This window comes from Miscanthus floridulus, chromosome 2 (genome assembly GCF_019320115.1).
Source record: "Miscanthus floridulus cultivar M001 chromosome 2, ASM1932011v1, whole genome shotgun sequence".
Taxonomy (NCBI): domain Eukaryota; kingdom Viridiplantae; phylum Streptophyta; class Magnoliopsida; order Poales; family Poaceae; genus Miscanthus; species Miscanthus floridulus.
The window spans coordinates 175127557-175147419 of NC_089581.1; the positions used below are offsets into that span (position 1 = coordinate 175127557).

General features: G+C 48.1%; 3 protein-coding genes across 4 annotated transcripts; 1 reads left to right on the plus strand and 2 right to left on the minus strand.

The window, feature by feature from the left end:
- The first annotated feature begins 1236 nt into the window (after positions 1 to 1236).
- LOC136540762 (uncharacterized) lies at positions 1237 to 3807 on the plus strand. The gene is made up of 2 exons (XM_066532777.1): positions 1237 to 2066; positions 3150 to 3807. The coding sequence occupies exons 1-2, from the start codon at positions 1258 to 1260 to the stop codon at positions 3772 to 3774; spliced, it is 1434 nt and encodes a 477-aa protein (XP_066388874.1). The 5' UTR covers positions 1237 to 1257; the 3' UTR covers positions 3775 to 3807.
- Positions 3808 to 4402: 595 nt separating this feature from the next.
- Positions 4403 to 7126, minus strand: LOC136540763 (serine/threonine-protein kinase ATG1a-like). 2 transcript variants are annotated; one of them, XR_010780019.1, is made up of 3 exons: positions 6806 to 7126; positions 6489 to 6697; positions 4403 to 4865 (listed from the first exon to the last, which is right to left on the minus strand). XR_010780019.1 is itself a non-coding variant. In XM_066532778.1 (2 exons), exons 1-2 carry the CDS (start codon positions 7040 to 7042, stop codon positions 6557 to 6559), a joined length of 378 nt encoding a protein of 125 aa, XP_066388875.1. In that variant the 5' UTR covers positions 7043 to 7126; the 3' UTR covers positions 6430 to 6556. The 2 variants fall into 2 exon arrangements, 1 of the variants encoding a protein (XP_066388875.1); XM_066532778.1 differs by lacking the exon at positions 4403 to 4865 and having other exon boundaries at positions 6430 to 6697.
- A 7196-nt stretch (positions 7127 to 14322) lies between these two features.
- LOC136537487 (phosphopantothenate--cysteine ligase 2-like) lies at positions 14323 to 15543 on the minus strand. The gene is made up of 4 exons (XM_066529443.1): positions 15297 to 15543; positions 14643 to 14695; positions 14417 to 14536; positions 14323 to 14331 (listed from the first exon to the last, which is right to left on the minus strand). Exons 1-4 carry the CDS (start codon positions 15541 to 15543, stop codon positions 14323 to 14325), a joined length of 429 nt encoding a protein of 142 aa, XP_066385540.1.
- Between the last annotated feature and the right edge of the window lie 4320 nt (positions 15544 to 19863).

Sequence of the window (19863 nt, forward strand, 5' to 3'; positions counted from 1 at the left end):
GAAAGTTGAATAACAAAGCATGGACATATAAGAAGAGGGATTATCATATCTGGTCTATCAAATGACAAATACCATTTCTACAATTGTTCAAAAGAGCTTCCAGACTTTATGATTAACATTGAAACATCAAATATTTGTCTGATATATATTAAAGGAGAAGAGTTCTACAGAAAATACCATGGCTTGCTCTAAGAGTAGCACACAAAGAAAGATATATTTTTTTGCCAAAGAATATTAAGATAATCTATTTTTAAGGTTGCAACTTTAACATTACATAAAAAACACATTGTGAAGTCTAAGCCTGACTAGATACTCATACTGAACTGTAAAAACACACTAAGACAGAATGATGATGAACATCAAGTTTAGGGCCACAGTTTACCCGAACAAGCTCATATTCTCGTTCAATCCACTCTGATGAATAAAAAACAGAAAAAAAAAACATATGTAGAAAGTAAATGGCTAACGAGAACATACACTTTTATGATTAGGTAATGTTACCTTTCGAATTTTTTGATTCAACACTTTCAGACTTTGTTTTTAGGACAACAAGATAGGTGATTGTTTGGCAGTTATTCCTTAATTCTACAATATGACAGGACTCATTGCATTTTCTAAAATTTTATAATTATTAGTCAGCTTCAACACAGAAGAAAGTACAACATGATAAAACCAAACTATTCTAAACATACAGAAAAAATCTAGAAAAGGCTGCAAGATTGTGGCACATGTGAGTAACTCCCATTTATAGAAGTACATAATGCACTCAAACCATTTACTTCCTCCAAAGCATGTGGAATTATTGGCTTGAGAAAAACTAAAACTACTGCAAGCATTAATGGAAAAAATCAAGGACAGGAAACTGGTTGCAAAATCTCTTCCAAAACATTAAAAAAATCTAGAAAAAAACCAGCAGGATTGTTGCATATATGAGCTGCAATGCTCATTTATTGAAGTGCAAAATGCAACATTCCAAAAATCATTGAAATTTATACATATATGAGCTGCAATGCTCATTTATTGAAGTGCAAAATGCAACATTCCAAAAATCATTGAAAATTTATACGAATACGTCCAACTCGAATAGAAACGCTCGCTGTCAAATAGGCTAAGTCGTAGCCTAAGCCCAGCTACAGCCCACCGTAGCCCAGCTTAAGGCATCCCCGTCTCGAAGCAAACCCACGCGGCTTACCGCAGCCAAATCACCGATTCCGTCCTATCCGGCAGGTACGTACGCCACAGCCCACAGCTTCCGTAATGCTCCGGCTGGCCTTCCCGCTCGTCTCCCACCTCCCGCGCAGGAAACCGGCCTCAGTCCGCCCACGCCCTCCACCTGCTCGACGATATGCCTCCTCCTCCTCCGCCACCACCGCCTCCTTCTCTCCCCCTCCCTCTCCCTTGCTACCGCCGCTACCCCCGGCCTCCGCCTACGTCCACCTCCCCTTCTGCCGCAAGCGCTGCCATTACTGCGACTTCCCCATCGTCGCCCTCGGCTCATCCTCAGCCCCGTTCCATGGCGGTGGCGAGGCCGCGGAAGACCCCAGGATCGTCGACTACGTGCGCATCCTGCTCCGCGAGGTCTCCGCCACGCGCCCGGTCTCCGACGACGGCGTGCCGCTCGAGACCGTCTTCTTCGGGGGCGGCACGCCGTCGCTCGTCCCGCCGCGCCTGGTCGCCACGGTCCTCGACGCGCTGCGGGACAGGTTCGGCCTGTCGGCGTGCCCCGAGGTCTCCATCGAGATGGACCCCGGCACGTTCGACGCCGCCAGGCTCAGGGAGCTCGTGGGCGTGGGCGTCAACCGCGTCTCGCTCGGTGTCCAGGCGTTCCAGGAGGACCTGCTGCGGGCGTGTGGACGCGCACACGGCCTGAAGGAGGTGTACGAGGCCGTCGGGATCGTCACTGCGTGCGAGGGGCTGCAGAACTGGAGCATGGACCTCATCTCCTCGCTGCCGAATCAGACCGAGGAGATGTGGGAGGAAAGCTTGAGGTGCACGGTGGATGCAAGGCCCACTCACGTCTCCCTGTATGATCTGCAAATTGAGCAGGGCACCAAGTTTGGGCAAATGTGAGTGATTTTTCTTCTTCCTGTGTTGTGAATTCTACAACTTTTTATTGAGAAGGTATCATCAAGTTACTTATACAGAAACAAATGGTAGACAGTCTCATCTGGTTCATGCGTATTTCTGGTTTGTGCTCTGCCGTAAGCAACATCATCACAGCAATCAATCTCAGCTAAACGAGCAGCACTACTTGAACTGCTAGGTATCCTCCTACTTTCCCGTTGCACCGACACACTCAACGCCTCACGCTTTGCATTCATACTCCAACCACTCTGCATATGAGAACTGGCAGCTGAAGAGACTTCCAACTTCCAAATCTGATCTCCATGCCCCATCCAGACTTCCAAATCTGATATAGTTGACACATCGTTGCATTGTTCCACCCAACTTTGGGCGGTTATTCTGCCATCTTCTCCAATGTCCCATTGATCTTCTCCATCTTCACTAGCTTCTTGGACTTAAATGAAACTTGGCAACACCATAGCATCCTCAATTCCTCACAATTATCTCCAATGACTTGACTCATCCCTGACCATGATCACCCCTGAAAACAAATAAATTATATGTTTCCCATAAGCACCATAAAGTAGCAGCACAAGCACAGTTCAAGATGCCATTTTTTTATTACAGATGATCCACCTGCGAGCAACTGACTCAAAGTCAGTAATGCTCTTTTCTTTGCTAATTTTACAATGCTTACTACAAGACGTTATTTTAGTTTGTGGACTAAAAGTTTACCTTTTAATTCAGTTTGGGCCTAACCATGTACTTAGGGCATCTGCCACCATACACCCATAAATTTACAGTCTGTGCACAGTAATTTACTATCACCATGTGCTTAGGGCGTGTTAGTTCTGTTGCCCATTATGGATGGTGCATAAGAAAATCCTTCCTAAGTGCATGTTTCATGATAGGTTCAGTGATTTCATAATGTAGTATTTGGACACTATCTGTAGATGCAAACCAGCAATGTTAATTAATTGTTGTGTGTGTACGTTTGGGCCTTGTTAAGACCATTGTGCTTCAGTTGAAGAGACGAATTGAAACTGATTCTTATATTCTATTCATATATATGTAACTTTTTGCAGGTATGCTTCTGGTGTCTTTCCTCTTCCGAGTGACATTGAGTCTGCAAACTTCTACAAGATTGCTTCGAAGAGGCTTTCTGAAGCAGGATATAACCACTATGAGATCAGTAGCTACTGCAAGCCTGGATACGAGTGCAAGCACAACCTAACATACTGGCAAAACCGGCCCTTCTATGCCTTTGGTCTTGGCTCTGCAAGCTACATTAACGGTGTCAGGTACTCCAGGCCCAGAAGAACAAAGGAGTATGCAGAATGGGTTCAGAAGTTAGAGGATGGAACGTGGAGTCATGAGTCTAGAAGCTCTGATATGAAGGACATGGCACTGGATGTGGTTATGCTATCACTGCGAACAGCTTGGGGGCTTGATTTGCAAAGTTTCAGTAAATCCTTTGGGAAAAGCCTGACACTATCACTGTGTAACACATTTAAGCCTTTTGTGGAGAGTGGGCTTGTAATTGCCATGGATATGGATCGACGAGCCTTGCCACATATTGATTTTGAGTTGGACCTGCAAAATGAAGATGATTTTGGAAGAAGAGTTGCATTCATCCGTCTCAGCGACCCAGATGGATTTTTATTGTCCAACGAGTTGATTTCACTTGCTTTTGGGATTATCTCACCTTGATCTAACATTAATATAGATTCCTTTCCATTTGGTTGATTTGATGAGGCCAAACTGAGTTCTGCTCATCTTTCTAATCTTATATGTTGACATTAGCTGGTTGCCACGATGCAACACGCACAACGAATAGCGATCCGGACTAAAATAACTTGACCAGTTGCACAAACCAATCAACTAGTTTCTGTCACACAGTTTACCATATAGGCGCCTAAGATGTCCATATAGACAAAAAAGAAAAATATTAGAAACAATGCTTTACTACATAAACGTTAAACTTTATGTTAATACTTACGTCTTTAACACAACAAAAAGGAAACTTTGCAAAGAGTACTCAGTTGTAAATTATCCGGCAGCTTCCAATTTCTGGTGGTATGGGCCCAACTAATCTTTATATGCAAAGAATCCTGAATGAAGGTGTAGTCGGCCGTGTTTTTCAGATGACCCCTGTGCAGTAATGTAAAATGGGAACTTCCGAACTTCCCATACATCATACTACCTCAGAAGAGATATTGCTTTAGAGCTTCCAAACTTGGTACTAGAAAGGATCGGAGAGTATGCAGTCACGAGAAGGTTCGAACCAGTTTCTATTTACATGTTTGCACAAGGCACTTACAAATATATACAAGTTCAGAGTCATTTCAACATATGGTAAGGGACGACCATATAGAGCTTGTAGGTGTTATCTATACACAAAAGAGTGGGGAGTATCATGGTGTTCGGCAACTACAATTTTACAAAGGTTCACGACACCAAAGCATTGAATACCACCTCCTAGACAAAAACAACATGGTGGACTAACGCTGCACCAGAGCACAAGAAGCCTCACCAGATGCAGATAAATTAATCTTTCAATCCTTGAGCAAGCATGTTCAGTTATGAACTGATCTCTGTTATTGCCCTGCAACCTGAGCACTGCAGAGATGGCTCTTCAAATTAGATATGTACCTATGGATGCGTTGCTGATCCGGCGGCGAAAGGGACAGCGGTGGATTTAGTGGCAACATAGGTGCTTCCTGCACTAAAAATGTGAGCAAGATGATAGACTTTGAGTATAGCGTTGTGGATCTGCTTTGGTGTCCCAAAACTTGATTTGCCTGAAAAGACAAGTAAATAAAAAGTCAATAGGAAGTATCAGCTGTAACCAATTACTGGATAAATACATTCAGCCTGTAAACCCACAGCAATGTTCACATAATTTGAATAATAGAAGTGCAATATTTTCCGACTACGGGTATCTACTATTCCATCTATATCTAACAGATTCTACTGAAGATGATGAAAATTGAAATTGAAAGCAAATTGTTTTTGCGCGTCCGGGACCCAGCTGACGCCTGTGATTAGTCATCCGAGGCCTGATGTAGACGTCGAGACGCGCAAAAAGCCCCTACCTGGCGCACCAACTGTCGATGTTTTCGGACCACCGACGAGTAAATTTGTATTTAGCGTGTCTGGTTCGGATGGTGTGCTTAGAGGACACTTGGATTATACTGATTCGGACAGAAAGTCCCTACGTCCAGTTCATCGCTGTTGCTCGTGTTACTAGCACTAAAAGTTCGTAGTAGGGGTTACAAACAGACGAGAGAGGGAAAGGATCACAAGTCTCTGGTGAAAGAAGTGAACGGGTGCTGAGAGCTCGATCGCCGCTCAGCCGTGTGCTCGTGTCGTGCTCTTATGCGGATCTGGCCCAATCCCCTTCATGGGGTGCCCTGCTTTCTCTTTTATAGGCCAAGAGAAACCGCGGGTTACAGCTGAAGAAAAAGAGAAGAATGAGAGAGGAATGCTTCCAGGATTGTCGGATCCTTCTCCTTTATACGGGTCCCGCCGATCCTGTAGTTGTCAACAGGGACGGCTCCACGTCGCGGCCCTGTCCGTCACTGGCGCCATGCGCAGGCGTTATCTGCCGGTCACGGTGTTCCATCCTGTCCCGGCGGACGTCGTGGTGAACTGACACGCATGTCAGTGTTCATACGAGGGTTAGGCAGAACAGCATCAGTACGTCCGACGTTGTTCTTGATGTGAATTCTTAGGTATGGTTCGTCATGGCCTCGGGTTACATCGAGTCGTGCATGTCTCTTCCCTGGTGTCAGAGTTTTTACCTAGGCCCATACGCCTGGACCTGAAGTGGTTGACGGCGATATGGGTCCCCGTCGGACGAGACGGAGCCCGCGACCCTTGGGGTTGGGCGAGACGAAGCCCACGACCCTTGGGGGTCGAACGAGACGGAGCACGCACCCAAGGGTCAGGCGGAACGGAGCCCATGGCCTCGGGGTCGGACGAGACAGATACTGCGGCCTTAGGCGAGACCCCATGGCCTCGGAGTCAGGTGAGACGGAGCCCGCGACCCTTGGGGGTCGGACGAGACGGATCCCACGGCCTTGGGCGAGACCCCCGCAGTCTCGGGGTCGGGTGAGACGGAAAGTGTGTCCTTAGGGTCAGCAAGACGACCCGTACCCAAGGGGTCGGGTGAGCCATGTTAAGAAGACCCGTACCCAAGTTAATACGCTAACTTTCTTGTTTTGGTATCTCTGATATCAATAACCGACACTGTGGTTTAAGGTCTCAGTGCACGATGCTCCTCCCCCTCTGCCTTCCGCTACACATCCAAAACAATAGAGTAACTTCAAAGACAAATCCAGACAACCTTTTCTCCAATAATAATAATAATAATAATAATAATAATAATAATAATAATAATAAATCCCTATTAAGCTCAGTACCGAGTTGCCGCATCCACACCCTGTTCGTTTTATTGTTTTTTGGCTTATAAACTAGCCGAGCCGATGTATCACAGGGCTGATACGATCAAGCCAACGTGCTTGTGCAAGTCCTTCGCTACGGCCTCCGGCAGCCGTCCGTGCTTGTGCAGAAACGCATCGAGGTCGCCCCCGTCGCAGTACTCCAGCATCAGGTACATCATCTTCTTCGTCTGCGGCGAAAAAACACGCGGCAGCACAGAACGCACTCGTGTAAAATTGCTAAGAAGTCAGTTCGATCGCGATTGGAACTTGGAAAAGGGGGGCAGCCGGCAGCGTACGTCGATGGTGTCGAGGAGGCGGAGGATGTTGGGGTGGTCGATGCTCCTGAGGATCTCCCTCTCCTGTAGGATGCCGTCGTGGACGCGCTTGTCGACACGGCGGCGGTCGATCGCCTTGACCGCGACGCGCGTGCCGGTGCGGCGGTGCGCGGCGCGGTGCACCTCGGCGAACGAGCCCTTCCCCACCACCCTCTGCAGCTTGTACTCCCCCACCTCCCTTTCCTCCTCCTCGTCCATCGCCTCCGCTGAACTCGCAGTCGTCTCCGCCTCCGCGACGCGCCGGCGAGTAGTTTTGGGAGCCAACGTGCACGGGCGGTTTGGATTAGGGGCCCCGCGCCGGCGTCGGATGCGCAGATTTGAGTCGGTGAATTTGTCTCCGAGTTATCTGCTCCGGTCCCGCACGTCAGCCACCCGCAGCAGATCGTTTCCCAGATATCTATCCGCGCAAAACCACTCGATTTCAGATAGCCGTCACGCTGACGAGCGGGATGCGTGTTCAGCGGCCCCAGATGTCAGTGGTAGCGTGGGAGCCGATATCTGGTTTCTGTAACTGGGTGCCGGACACGGACACGGACTGGGCCCGTGCCCGTGCCCGTGTTAGGGAGCGGTGTGGTGGGCCTGGGAGACCTTTCCGAGCACGAAGGCTTTCCGAGCACGAAGGCCTTGTAGAGAAATCGTGCGAGAATCTGTGAGAGAAAAATACTATTCTAAATAAAAAAAAAGTGAATTAAATTTGGTTTAAGGGCACGTGAACGAGGCTGAAGTCTTCTGCGGAGGGGTTTCGTGTGGGACAAATCGCTGCCTCCGCGTCGGTGCCCTGCTGACGCGACAGGTGTGGCGTGCGACGCGGCGCTTGCCACGAACTTTTGGTGCGGCGGTGTGACGGTGTCGGACTGGGACGGTGGGTGTCATCGTGTGCAATGTGAACCGAGTCCGAGGGCCGGTGCGGTGCGGGGAGTCGGGCTCGCGGAAGAGATACTTGGGTGCTGTTTAGTTGCACTTCATTTTGCAAAGTTTTTCAAGATTTCCCGTCACATCGAATCTTTGGACGCATGCATGAAGTATTAAATATAAATAAAAAATAAAACTAATTACACAGTTTAGACGAAATTCACGAGACGAATCTTTTAAGCCTAATTAGAGTATGATTGAACACTAATTACTAAATAACAACAAAATGCTACAGTATCATTTCTCAAAAAATTTCGCTGAACTAAACAAAGCCTTGGGCCGTCCAAAAAGGTGGGGGCGCTGGGACACTGGATCCTGGTTTATCTTTTCTTCTTTTGTGGTTGACATAGGTAGTACGCGATATACGCTTTTCCCCTATGGATTTGGATGGAAAAAGTCCATCAGCTATCGTGTTTCCTTCTTTCTTAAAGCTTTTTTAACAGCTAGTGTATGTGCACGCGGGGCACCATGCATCTAGTATTACAACCTTTTTTTTACAACATATTATTACAAACCTTAATTACAATAAACAAGTCAATCTAGACACGTACATATCACATTTGTCAGGCTTTCCAAAGATATATATACTTCAAACTTAGTAATGATGACGATGACGATGATTATATATATTCATTAAATTTTCACTCAGCATTGGAATGGTTGCCGAAGGATATAGTAGTATGAAGGAAACAGCTGACTTCATGGAATCTCATATAGTTTCTGAAAGTTCTCTAATTAGTACTATTTCAACCCTCATATGTTTTTCTGGAAAATAGACGTAGATGCTCATACTCTATAGACACTATTCCACGGAAGATATGTAGTTCTTTCATGACAACTAATTTGTTGTGAGAGAAAAACAATGTTAGTTCATTAAAAAGTACTGCTGAAGTAGTGCTGAAGAACAAGACTTTGTCTGTCATGAAAGAACTACATCTATATGACAAACACCTAAGGGTACCCATAGGCCATAACATATCATATTGATAAGCTCTCTACAGAATAGCACCTAGGAGAGATCAAATGTTGCTACGTCTAGCCCACTATTCCACGAAGTGTGGACCCCACTCCACACATACACTACGATGTGGAGGATGGACTCGACGTTGAAGCTCGCAGGGCCAATTGCGTGGGACTACTCTTCGTGGTGTTCGCCATGCTCATTGTGGATGCCCAGTGGCCACCTCACATGTATCGTCTTCCTCCACGTGGAGAAACTGACTGGGTGTTGATTGTTGTGGCTGCCGAACACAACCTCCATTAGCTCATGGCGACGAACCTTGGTTCGATGAGAGGGGAGATGAACGGCTATCGCCTTAGCAAAAGAGAGAGGCGGAGCCGCTAGCGTTAGTGCAATTGAAAAGGGCAGGATTGGGTGGTCGACGCGGGGATGGAGGAGTGTTGCGCATAGCTGCGCTGAGGGGGAGGGGCGTGAGGCCTCTCGACCACCAGCGTGGGGCAGAGAGGGCCATCGTTAGCGTGGAGCAGAAAAAGGGCACAACATGATTGCCGATGCGGACACCAGCTCCATGGAGAAGGGGTCACGGGCACTGGCGTGGCTACTGCGTGTACATGTTGGGTATAAAAAGGATGGTGGGCGAGACACACGCATGCAAGCACACCACGCTGCAAACACGCTCGAGTGGACAAACCTTGACATGAGAATTGCAACGCCAACAAATATTTTATAACTCCAAACACAAAGCGAGAAAGGTTAGAGTAAAGGATGAGACAATGGAGGAACGATTGGAAGAGAGAGACTAATGGATGACAAATGTACAACGCGCGAGAGAGTGAGAGGCGGAAGAAAGGTTGTTTTCGCTCTCTAATGTTGGTACAAATATAAATATACAGGGTCGTTTAACCACGTTTATTGAAGTAGTTTATGTGTGAGAATCATTCCTCCTCTACCAAACAACAAAAATCCACAGAAGTACCCGCACTCATTGAAGTAGTTTCTCCGTGAGAATCACTCCTCCGCCGCGAAACAACAAACATCCGCATATATTTTAGCTGGGAGAAAACAAAATCCAATTGTCCATTCACACTTTCTGATGAAAAAAAACTCTGCTTCTCACTGCTCTATGTTCAATCCACACTAGAATTCTCACTGCTCTACTGCTCTATGATTTCTTACCTATTTTTATTCTGTTGTCCCACCATATTTCGTTAGGATCAAAGATGTGTTCTATCAAAGAGGCCCTACAATACAATTTGTGCACCTTTGGGATGCATTTTAAATAAATTATAGAAAAAACAACACAAAACACGCCCACAAAAACCTTTGTGCTCCTTTGGGATGCATGAATGAACTGTTGAAAACTAAGACAAAAAAAATTGGAGCTTAAAATTTTTTTCCTCTGTCCTTGTATCTCTTTGAATTTCTTTGTATTTTGTTGCGTTGCTTCCGAATTGAGGGCATTCCGAAGAGGACACAAACTGTGTCAAATGAAGAGGATATAAACTATGAAGTTTTCCCTTTCGTTTTTTTTAAGTTTGGACCCCCAATGTTCTTTTGTGCGACTCTTGGAACCGAATGCTATTGTCAACTTGCCTTCGTCGTCGACTGCCAATCGAATGTTCCCTGGCATTGAGATTTGGGGCCTCTTTCATCGATGATGCTTTTGCAAGTAGCTATTATTTGCTACTTTGCTTGAGATAAAAAATCACTTCCTCCGCCTAATAGAAAATGTATAGTACCAAGTTAAACCGTAAGTTTGATTAACTTTGTTATATTATATAATAAAACATCAACATTTATGACTATAATAGCGAACTGAGCGTGTCTTACGTGAATACTGGAGTATAGGTTAATATATAGTTACTACGATAGCGAATAAGTTCAGTTCTTTGATTTGACGTAGGTGTTTTATATACGTCTCTTAAATTTTTCAAGGATTTAATGATGTTATAGGAGTATAATATGGTGACTTTGCTAATTTTAAAATATCTCGGTGCAACTTTTCAGAGATTTATATGGAATATGAGGCGTGTGCGTGTATTTGTTTAGGGTGAGCGTGCGTGTTCAGTGGTGGCTTTATCTGTTTCTTTCTGTGGTACTAGAGGCGACTAGCTTAAGAGACTCTTACACCTCTGTTCCTCATGGAAATATGATACCCTAAATACTCCTAGGTGAAATGCTATAATGGTAATTCTATACGCTTGTGGATTATTTCTATATGCCTTAAGAAATACCAACAAAGGGCTCGAGGCCACAAGGGATAGGGGTAGGGTGGAGATGTGCCCCCGCGGCTCTAATTGGTGGTGTAGAGCCACACGACCATCTCCCTCTATGTTTGAGTCGTCCACTTTGAGGTCTCTCGGGTTGACCCCCTCTGGGGGGAGGTATCTTGCCCTCTGGCCATTGTGGAGGTAGTTGGAGACCAACAGGATTGACAGTCAACAATTTATGGGACGCCTCATGTGAGGCACAACCAAACTCCATGTCGATTGGGGAGGATATCGGGTCCTGCTTGAATTACCCATAGACCCCGACGAGGCGCACTGCTCCGATCACGTGGTTATGGTGGACATGCCTCTCCCTGCATGGGGTGAAACCAAAACCCGCCTTTAGCAAGGCAACACAACCTCTCGAGGTCAGCAAGGATGCAAGGGAAAAAATAGAGTTGGGTCCCCATGACCCCAAAAGAAGTTAGGGCCAAGCCCTGACTAACTCTTCCCTACATCCTAAGCCCCAAACCTAAGGCCAGCTTTAGAGACTCACAAACTGTTAGAGATCCACAACCTCTCTAGGAGAGATCAACAAAGTAGATGGCCAGGGTGACGGGTAATGCGAAGCCCAAAGTGTGATCATGGCTCGATCACATGGGAGAAACAAAAGGTCCAAGACCTACAAGCCAACGCATGGCCACAAAGGACCTCCTAACCATGTATCTAGAGGCCAAGGAAACATTTCCTCACATCATCAGTATGAGAAGAACTCACTAATGACCTCAGGATGAACCCACAAATCCTTCCCCCATGATTCAGAAGCTCATAGCCTCCAAAAGGAGAGCATCACCTTAATATTCGCAAGTACAAGAGCGACTGTGTCGCTCAAAAGACAAGAAGTATAGAGGATATGGCGCCACCCAGCTGGTGACACCTCTAAAGGCCATAGGGGAGATGCTATAAAAATAGGGACGGTAAGGTGAAGGCTTGCCCCACCATCACTCTTACAAGCATCACACCTCATGGTCAGAACATGGGAAAGGAATGATGATGGCAATCGACGGTCTTGGGAGGCTCACCACGTGCACCAGGAGACTTCTAGGAAGCATTCTTAGAAAGCATAGAGCCCACCAAGCCAACAAGGGCCATCCTTGTCTTCACGATGGCAAAAGGAGACCAACCATTGACCAAAGTGCACCCGTGTCATGACTGCGCCCTGCTCAGCATAGGCAGCGTGATAAGGCCATGCTACTTCCTCCTCCTGCTGCTCTATGAATGGCACAAGGCAAGCGTTAGGTGACCTCCCTCAAAGGTCATGATGCACCGCTAGCCAATGCGCAAGACTCAGGAGGAGGCCAGGGACGTCCCTAGCCACCATCCACTTCGAGCATCCAAACCAACTCGGCCCAGAGCAAGAAGCGGTAGTAGGATGGAGGCCTGAGGTCACATATGACCAAACTTGGTGCCCACACTGCCTTCAACTCCCCTGCTCGCAAACTGCCTGGTAGCATCAGCCATTGGAAGGGGCGACATCAGCTCTGGCCACCAAAGGCGACCCCTAGAGGGACGTATAACTGGAACCGCACGGTTTCCTTAAACTCGCCTCTCTCGTCTCCTTGCCCTCTCAACACCCATCCATTTGGGGAAACCTTGAGGGATTTGAAATTGTAGTCATGAATAGCCCAAATAGTAGAGGACCCGTATTTATAGGCCCAAAGGCAGACCGAACAGCCCAGAACTCCCCACGCCGCGTGGAAAACCATGGGAGGTCCTGGCCTGGAAAATCGAGACTCTCACAAAGGCAAGGCTAGTACAACATTGACGAGACTGCTCAGTCTTTCTGGGGTCACGAGCCCCCTTTGCGCAGCACACTAACATGGCAAGGCTCAACGGTCACGTACCACAATGTCAAGGCATCCTGACGAGGAAAAACACAACGGCCACCTATTGCATTGAACGCACCAGCCCATAAGGGGTCGAGCAACAAAGCTTAGACAGGCTAAGACCATGAACCCGAGCTCAACGTGCATGCATCTCAGCGCTTTCATGTTCACTTCGTGATCATAAAAACGCTCGGGGGCTACTGTCGAGGTCATAACCCTGAGGTGTCCTAAGGCACCGATTAGTTAGTAGGCCAAGCAGCCCACAATACACCAGCTAGTGAAGGCCCGAACGATTGAGGCATAGCTAAACCAAGCAAACCAGGCCAGACGCAAAGGCTAGGGTCACTGCGACCCTTTCCTTACTAGTATAATGCCCGTGCTAATGCCATGGTTTTATTTTAGGAATGCACACGAAAACAACCAATGTTTTTTTTCATAGTTCAACTTTTACATAATTGTATTTGAGCATGTATACAATCCGGAAAATACTTTTGCACCACGGCTTCCTCCTCGCCTCCACGAAGGGTCGTGGGCAATCGGGACGCTGACAGCAGGTACCATGGCTTCCTCCTCACCTCCACGAAGGGTCGCGGGCGATCGGGACGCTGACAGCAGGTACCATGGCTTCCTCCTCGCCTCCGCGAAGGGCGTGGGCGTGGGCGATTGGGCGATTGGGACGCTGACAGCAGGCACCATGGCTTCCTCCTCGCCTCCACGAAGGGCGTCGACAATACTAATAATATTTACAAAAATTTGAGCTAATAATATTTACGAGAATTTTATATTATGAACAGATGAAAATCATATATCCTGCCATGGCATAAAATTGTTCAGATGGTATGGTCACTGCAACAATTCCCAAATCTTCACGCCTAACCAGAGCAGCAAAAAACACTAATAAAGTTGATCTACAGTGAAGCAATAATATGTATGAGTCAACTGAAATGGACTAAAAATCCATACTACTCTGCTGATGAGGAATCAATTTTCAATACCCACAAAAGTGTGAGGAATAAAAAAAATCACTCCATGAGAAAGGAGTATCAAATAATGTGAAAAAACAGAACTAAACAGAACTAAAAGGCATTGTTCCCGACGCCTTTTATTCCTCTCTTCTCTCTGCTCGTCAGTTTCGTTAGCCTTTATCCTTGCTCGGTATTCTCGTTGTTTTCTATTCCTCTCTTCCCTCTTCCGCTCAACCTCATTCATAGGTGGTTGAACTGAAACTAAGAAGGTTATAAAAATATAAAAGTAACTCCGCCATAGCCCATGAAGCGCTCGTACCTGTGTTGTTGTATGTTATGTCATCTAAAGTACTGTGATCTGCTTTCTGGTTTGACATGACCTTTTTTTTTGTTTTTAATTAACCACAGTAGAATTCATGTAGATCCATAGGAATCCGAAAGATGGAAATATCAGGACGTTGCATTGCTATCTCTATCCAGCTACCATATCCGCATTGCCACCTTCTCTATGCAGTTTCAAATATTATAGAATAAAATTTTTTCTTAATCAATTAATCTGACATGGGATGACATTTGTGAGAGGAATCGACAGCTGACTGCAATGCATTGCACGTGTGTTAGTTTCCTCAACAAGCAAGTACCTGGATGCTGAAGATGAGGGCCAGAATGTACGCCCAGCCGAAGACGGAGATGATGCCGATGCTGCAGAATGTCTCCTCCGTCAGGTGCGCCGCCGCGTTGTACCCGTTCAATCTGGTTGCCTGTGATAGTGAATACAAGACAGCCATGGTACCATATCAATCTGGTTGCATCTAATGCTTCACAAGAGAAAGACGACATACAAGAGGCACATATATATATATATACCTTCCGGTAATTGCTAATTGCTGCCTTGACCACCGAGGAATGAGACTGTGGAACTGAGATGCATAACAAGGATACAAACAGGTGTTTCAAAAGAAGAATGCATATAGTGATTAGAACATTACATGTAATTACTGTAAAGGAATGAGGTGTGAAGATTGAACATTCAAGGCGAGGAGATAAACTAAGAAGGCAGGTAACATAAAACCATACAGGGAGCCACCAGACCAGTCAAATTTTGGGTCAGTTTGCATGACATGCATAATTCAGGATTACAGTCCAAACCTTGATCTCCGAGTCTTCACCGAGCTCAAAAAGATCGAGAAAGGAATCCTCTGGAAGAAACCTACAGTAAGGCTGCTTGCTCCCACTGCAAAGAGGTAGGTGTCACTCACAACTTGTCTTATTTGGGCATTCAGAACTGAACAAAAACAACTTGCACCTAACTACACCGAACATCCTGTGACATTTGGCTCTGAGGGCTTCACAAGCCGAGCCTAGCTACACCAAACAGAACTATACCGGCAATTTCAGTTAAAATTTTGAGCATGCAGCAAGTTCAGTTCCACCCCAACTATACTGAACAAAAATTGTTTGGTTCGGAGGACTCACCGGCAATGGATGAAGATGACAGGGTAGTCGGCCTTGAGAAAATACCTGCATTGAACCGATCTCCATTGAACCAAAAGATGAACGGACCAGCTCCATAACAGCAAGCAAGCAGAGCAATAAAAAGCAGATGAGTGCGTGATTTGTCTGCGTACTCGGTGGAGGCGGCACCGCGCTGGCCGGAGCCTAAATTGTCGATGAAGCGCACGCACCGCTGCTCTAGGGGCACTGTAGTGCCGCCGGAGGTGATGCACACCACTCCGCGGCTCCCTGCAGCACGCAATCGCGGCCTCATGAGCTGCGGCTGCTGGCCTCGCGACCTCTCGAGCGGTGGCTGATGGCGCGCCCGAGTGGCGGCTGCTAGCCTCGCGGCGGCGGCGGCAGCTTCGTCCTCACAGTGGCCGGCGAGATCCAGTTACGGCATGTCCTCACCACCCACCTGCGCTAGAAGGAGGGCCACGCCAACGTCGTCGAGCTGTGGACCCTGCACGCCGGCGCCGACAACTATGGATCTGGCGGCTCCAGCGGGCCTCTCGCGCGACGCCGCCGCGTACGGGAACGGAAGGAGGGAGCAAGTCTGTCATTCGAGTACAGCTACAGAGCTACCAACCGCCGTCACCGTACGCCGCTCCCGCCGCCATGCACTACTGCGAGTACTACCCGTCCACTACCAACCCCAACGACTGCAGAAGCGGCGGCGTGGATCGGGACCGGCGTCTGCGCGCGTGGGTGGGGGTGGAGCGGTGAAGTGGGGAGATCGGGGATGGGAGATCCAAAGAATATCGGCCGTTGGATGTGGTTGAGTAAGGAGAGAGAACGAGTAAGAGTTAATCTGGTACGTATATTTTTAATGTTATTTTTTTCTACGTGCGTTTTGTGGGGTGGACATAGTTTAGGTCATGATGGTAGAGGTGAGATTTATTTGGTGACTGTAGGATAATTTGAAGTGGTGTATTATAGGGGTAGAGATAGAGATATGCGTTCTTTGATGCGCTCATCTCGGGGCATTTTTACGTGGCGTTCTTTGATGTCGAGGCATGGAGTCGATCCGAGGCTAGAGGACCGAAGGTTGTTGGTGTTGGGCGCGAGACACGTGATCGATCCCTGACCCGAGCTGGTGGGCAGAGCAGCCATGATACAGAGGATCCCCTGTCGGGGTGCCCATAAATATCTCCTACACGCTTTGACTGCTTGTCAGAGACGAAGGAAAGAAAAGGAAAGGGCAGGCAGGAAGCGTTCACTCCCATGCACACTCTCCCGCAGGCAACTGATGAACGTACTGTACTGTAGTAGGAGTACTCGTAAAATTTGGGGAGTTTTTTTTACTGTAGGCAGATTCTTATCCGGGGGAAGCGTTCAGCTTTTGGTTACTGTCAAGTGTCAACGCACTCAGCCACTCACTGTCCACGTCATGTGCTCGGCTAGAATAGTTTGTTCGATTTTGAAAGGAGCGTCTGCTCACTTTATTTTTCCGCCAAAATGCAGGTGCTGCATGAAGCGGCTAGGCCCAAGTCCAAGAGCGTGAATACTAACGCTGTATTTGGATGTGATTTCTAAAGGTTATATAAAGGTACATGTTGCCAAAAGTCGTCTAAGATTTCCTTCAAAAAAAAAAGTTGTCTAAGATGTGATAAACAATTTGCTTGCTACATGTTAGCTAAAGTTTGGCAAACCGTAGTAGTCCTTGGAATAGGGTTTATATAAGAGTAATCTCCATCGGATCTATCATTACTCTTCTATAACTGGGGATATGACATCTTCAATAGCAATTTCAAAATATAGGAGTGCCTGCGATCCCCTTTTTATCCATTCTTACATGTGGTGCCCACATGTCATGTGAAATCCATCTTTCTTCTTACTTCCTACACCAATCGGACGATTGCGAGTGATCGCAGGCACGTGGTGGCTAAACTTGAGCAACGGGCCGGCACGGCTCGGCCCGGCATGGGCCCGTGCTAGGCATGGCCCGATAGGGCACAGGCCCGTATGGCCCGCCGTGCCGCTGTGCCGTGTCTCCACAGGACATCGTGCCTCGCTAACGGCCCAGGCACGGCACGTGGGCCGATTTTCGGGCCGTGCCAGCCCGAAGAGCACGGGGCCCTTTTAGCAGGTCGGGCGCCCCGCGGCCCGGTAAGAGAGAGAGGGGGGAGTGTTGGTGGCGTGGAGCTGTGGAGGCGGAGGTGGCCGGCGCCTATGTCTGCATGGGGGCATGGAGGTGGCAGCGAACAACAAGCTCCATGGAGGAGGCGTGGAGGAGGAGGTCGACCCGGTGCTCGGTTGCTCGCCCCCAGATCCGGTCGCTGTTGCGCTTGACGCCGTCGCTGCTCGAGGGAGCCGCTAGGCGTCGGAGGTGGGGTCGAAGCCGCGAAGGGCGGGTGTCGCGCGACGGTGCGGACGCGGTGTCCCGCAGAAGAAGAGTGGTGAGTGAGGGTCGAGGGGGCGCGTCGCAGGGAGGCCGCGACTCCGCGCGCGAATGCGGCGCGTCAGGAGGGGAAGTGGCGAGTGCGGGCGTGGCGTGGGGGTGCCGGCTGCCGGGAGGGGGATTGGGAAAAGGATTGGAAGCTAGGGTTATAGCCTCTTGGGCTCTTAGCAGGCCAAGGTGGCCACCGGGCCGGCCACTAAAATGCGGGCCGTGCCGTGCCGTCCGGTGGGCCGAGGTGACGGCCCAAGCACGGCTTGTTACGGGCTTCGGGCCAGCCCGGGCACGGGTGAGGACTGGGTCGTGTCGTGCTCGGGCCGGGCCAAAAAATCGTGCTCTGTATCGGGCCTTCGGCCCGCGGGCTGCATGCTCAACTTTAGTGGTGGCTAGTAGTGCGAGATGGCCGCACCGACGAGCAAGGACACGAGCCGCAAGCGTGAGGTGGCCACACCAGAGACGGCGAATCACGACACGAGGCGTGAAGGAGTAGCGACAGTTGGGTGGCGACATGAAGCGCAGGTGCAGGTGTAGGGTGGCGGTGGTGCGAGTCGCGGGCGTCCGTCGGGCAGTGGCATGAGCACGATAGTTCTACCGTGGGACCCACAAAGAGGAGATGCACCGACATCTCCTTTCTTTACGGGAGAGGAGGTAGACTTTAAGATATCTCTCAATGTTTTTAAGGAAAGGGAATCCTATAGGATATGTGCTGAAGCTATCAAATCTCCAGTTATAAGATTTTATTTAAGGAGAGGAGAGGAGATGAGATATCTGATGATGTTCCTCTAGGATGCTAGATTTCAATAAATTTTCTATATAACTCTTGTTATAAAATTGTTACCGTTAGTTCCAAAGGATATCCCTGAAGCTAACACTAATAATAAAACAAATTAATGCCACAACACCATTGGAAAATCCTGGCAACGAACCGCAGCCTCCACAAGCGTCGTTTTTGGAACTGTAAAAGGAAGGTTGCAATCAACACGGAGTCGTCAACGAGTAGATTGCTTCATTTTCGTAGAAGTATCACGACTAGTTTTCGAACAAACTAGTAAATGGATAATTTCGTCGATTGCGGCGATGAATCTATTCGACTGCTTTATGAGTAAGAACAGCAAAGGATGACACTCCGATAACACCGTAGCTTGTGGCTTGTTTGCGGAAAACTAGCAAAGCATGACTGCTAACCTAGATGAGAAAAATAAATAAAGTATAAGAACCTGATAACAGTGGATTGGATTTGTGTCGACTGTGTTAGAGAACATAAATCGTCCGTAACCCCCATAATAATGTATATTGGGTCGCCTGGTCTTCGGCAGAATCAGACTCCTATACAGTTACGTAACTCTCTTCTAGTTACAGAGTGAATAAATTGCAAATCTATTTTATTTGGCCATGCAACTCAAGAAGTACGGATACCAGTCCAAAACGCATGCGGCTGCTACTTCTTTGCTTGATCGGCCAAATAACCAACGCCTGCAAAATAATTTCTTCCTTTGTCAAGTATTCTCCAATCCGATTCAGCTTCAACCTTTTCCGGTTTCTCTTTGCTTTCTTCCCATATAGCTGCAATTTGTCTTCCATCGTCTGACCCACAGGCTCAGTCCTGAGATCCCAACAACTCTGTCATGTCCCATGCCTTTGATCACCAGCTAATCCTGAAGATCAATGCTGTTCTTTCCTGTTTGTCTCCTGTGCTGCTTCCATTAATTAGCTAATGGATCAATACAAAATATTTATTTGCAGCTGAATTAGCTCGTTGAAAAATTAAACCAGCTAATGGGAATATTTCTCAGCTAACAAACAAGCAAGCTATTGCTAAAGCCAAATTTACTAACAAAATTGGCCAGCAAAATTATGCTATCAACATGTTGGCTGTAATTTCTTGTCGGAGAAATCAAAAGTAGCCGAGCCAACCTACCTAGCTGCCTGTCCCGACTCGGCGACTCCCGACCACAGCGGACGTCGGGGGCGGGGGTGATGATAGCTGCCGGATGCCGCCACGCCTCGTCGCGGCTACGGACTGGCGCTGACACCGTGCGCGGCGTACGGAGCCGCCCACTCCGGTGCGCAGGGCAGGGTGGGTCGACGAGCCCGAGACGCCCGCACAGGGAGGAGTCATGCCACACGGTCCCCCCCGCCTCGTCGCTCGCGGCGGCACACGCCACAGCACAGGCCCGCGCCGCTGCGGCTGGGCCC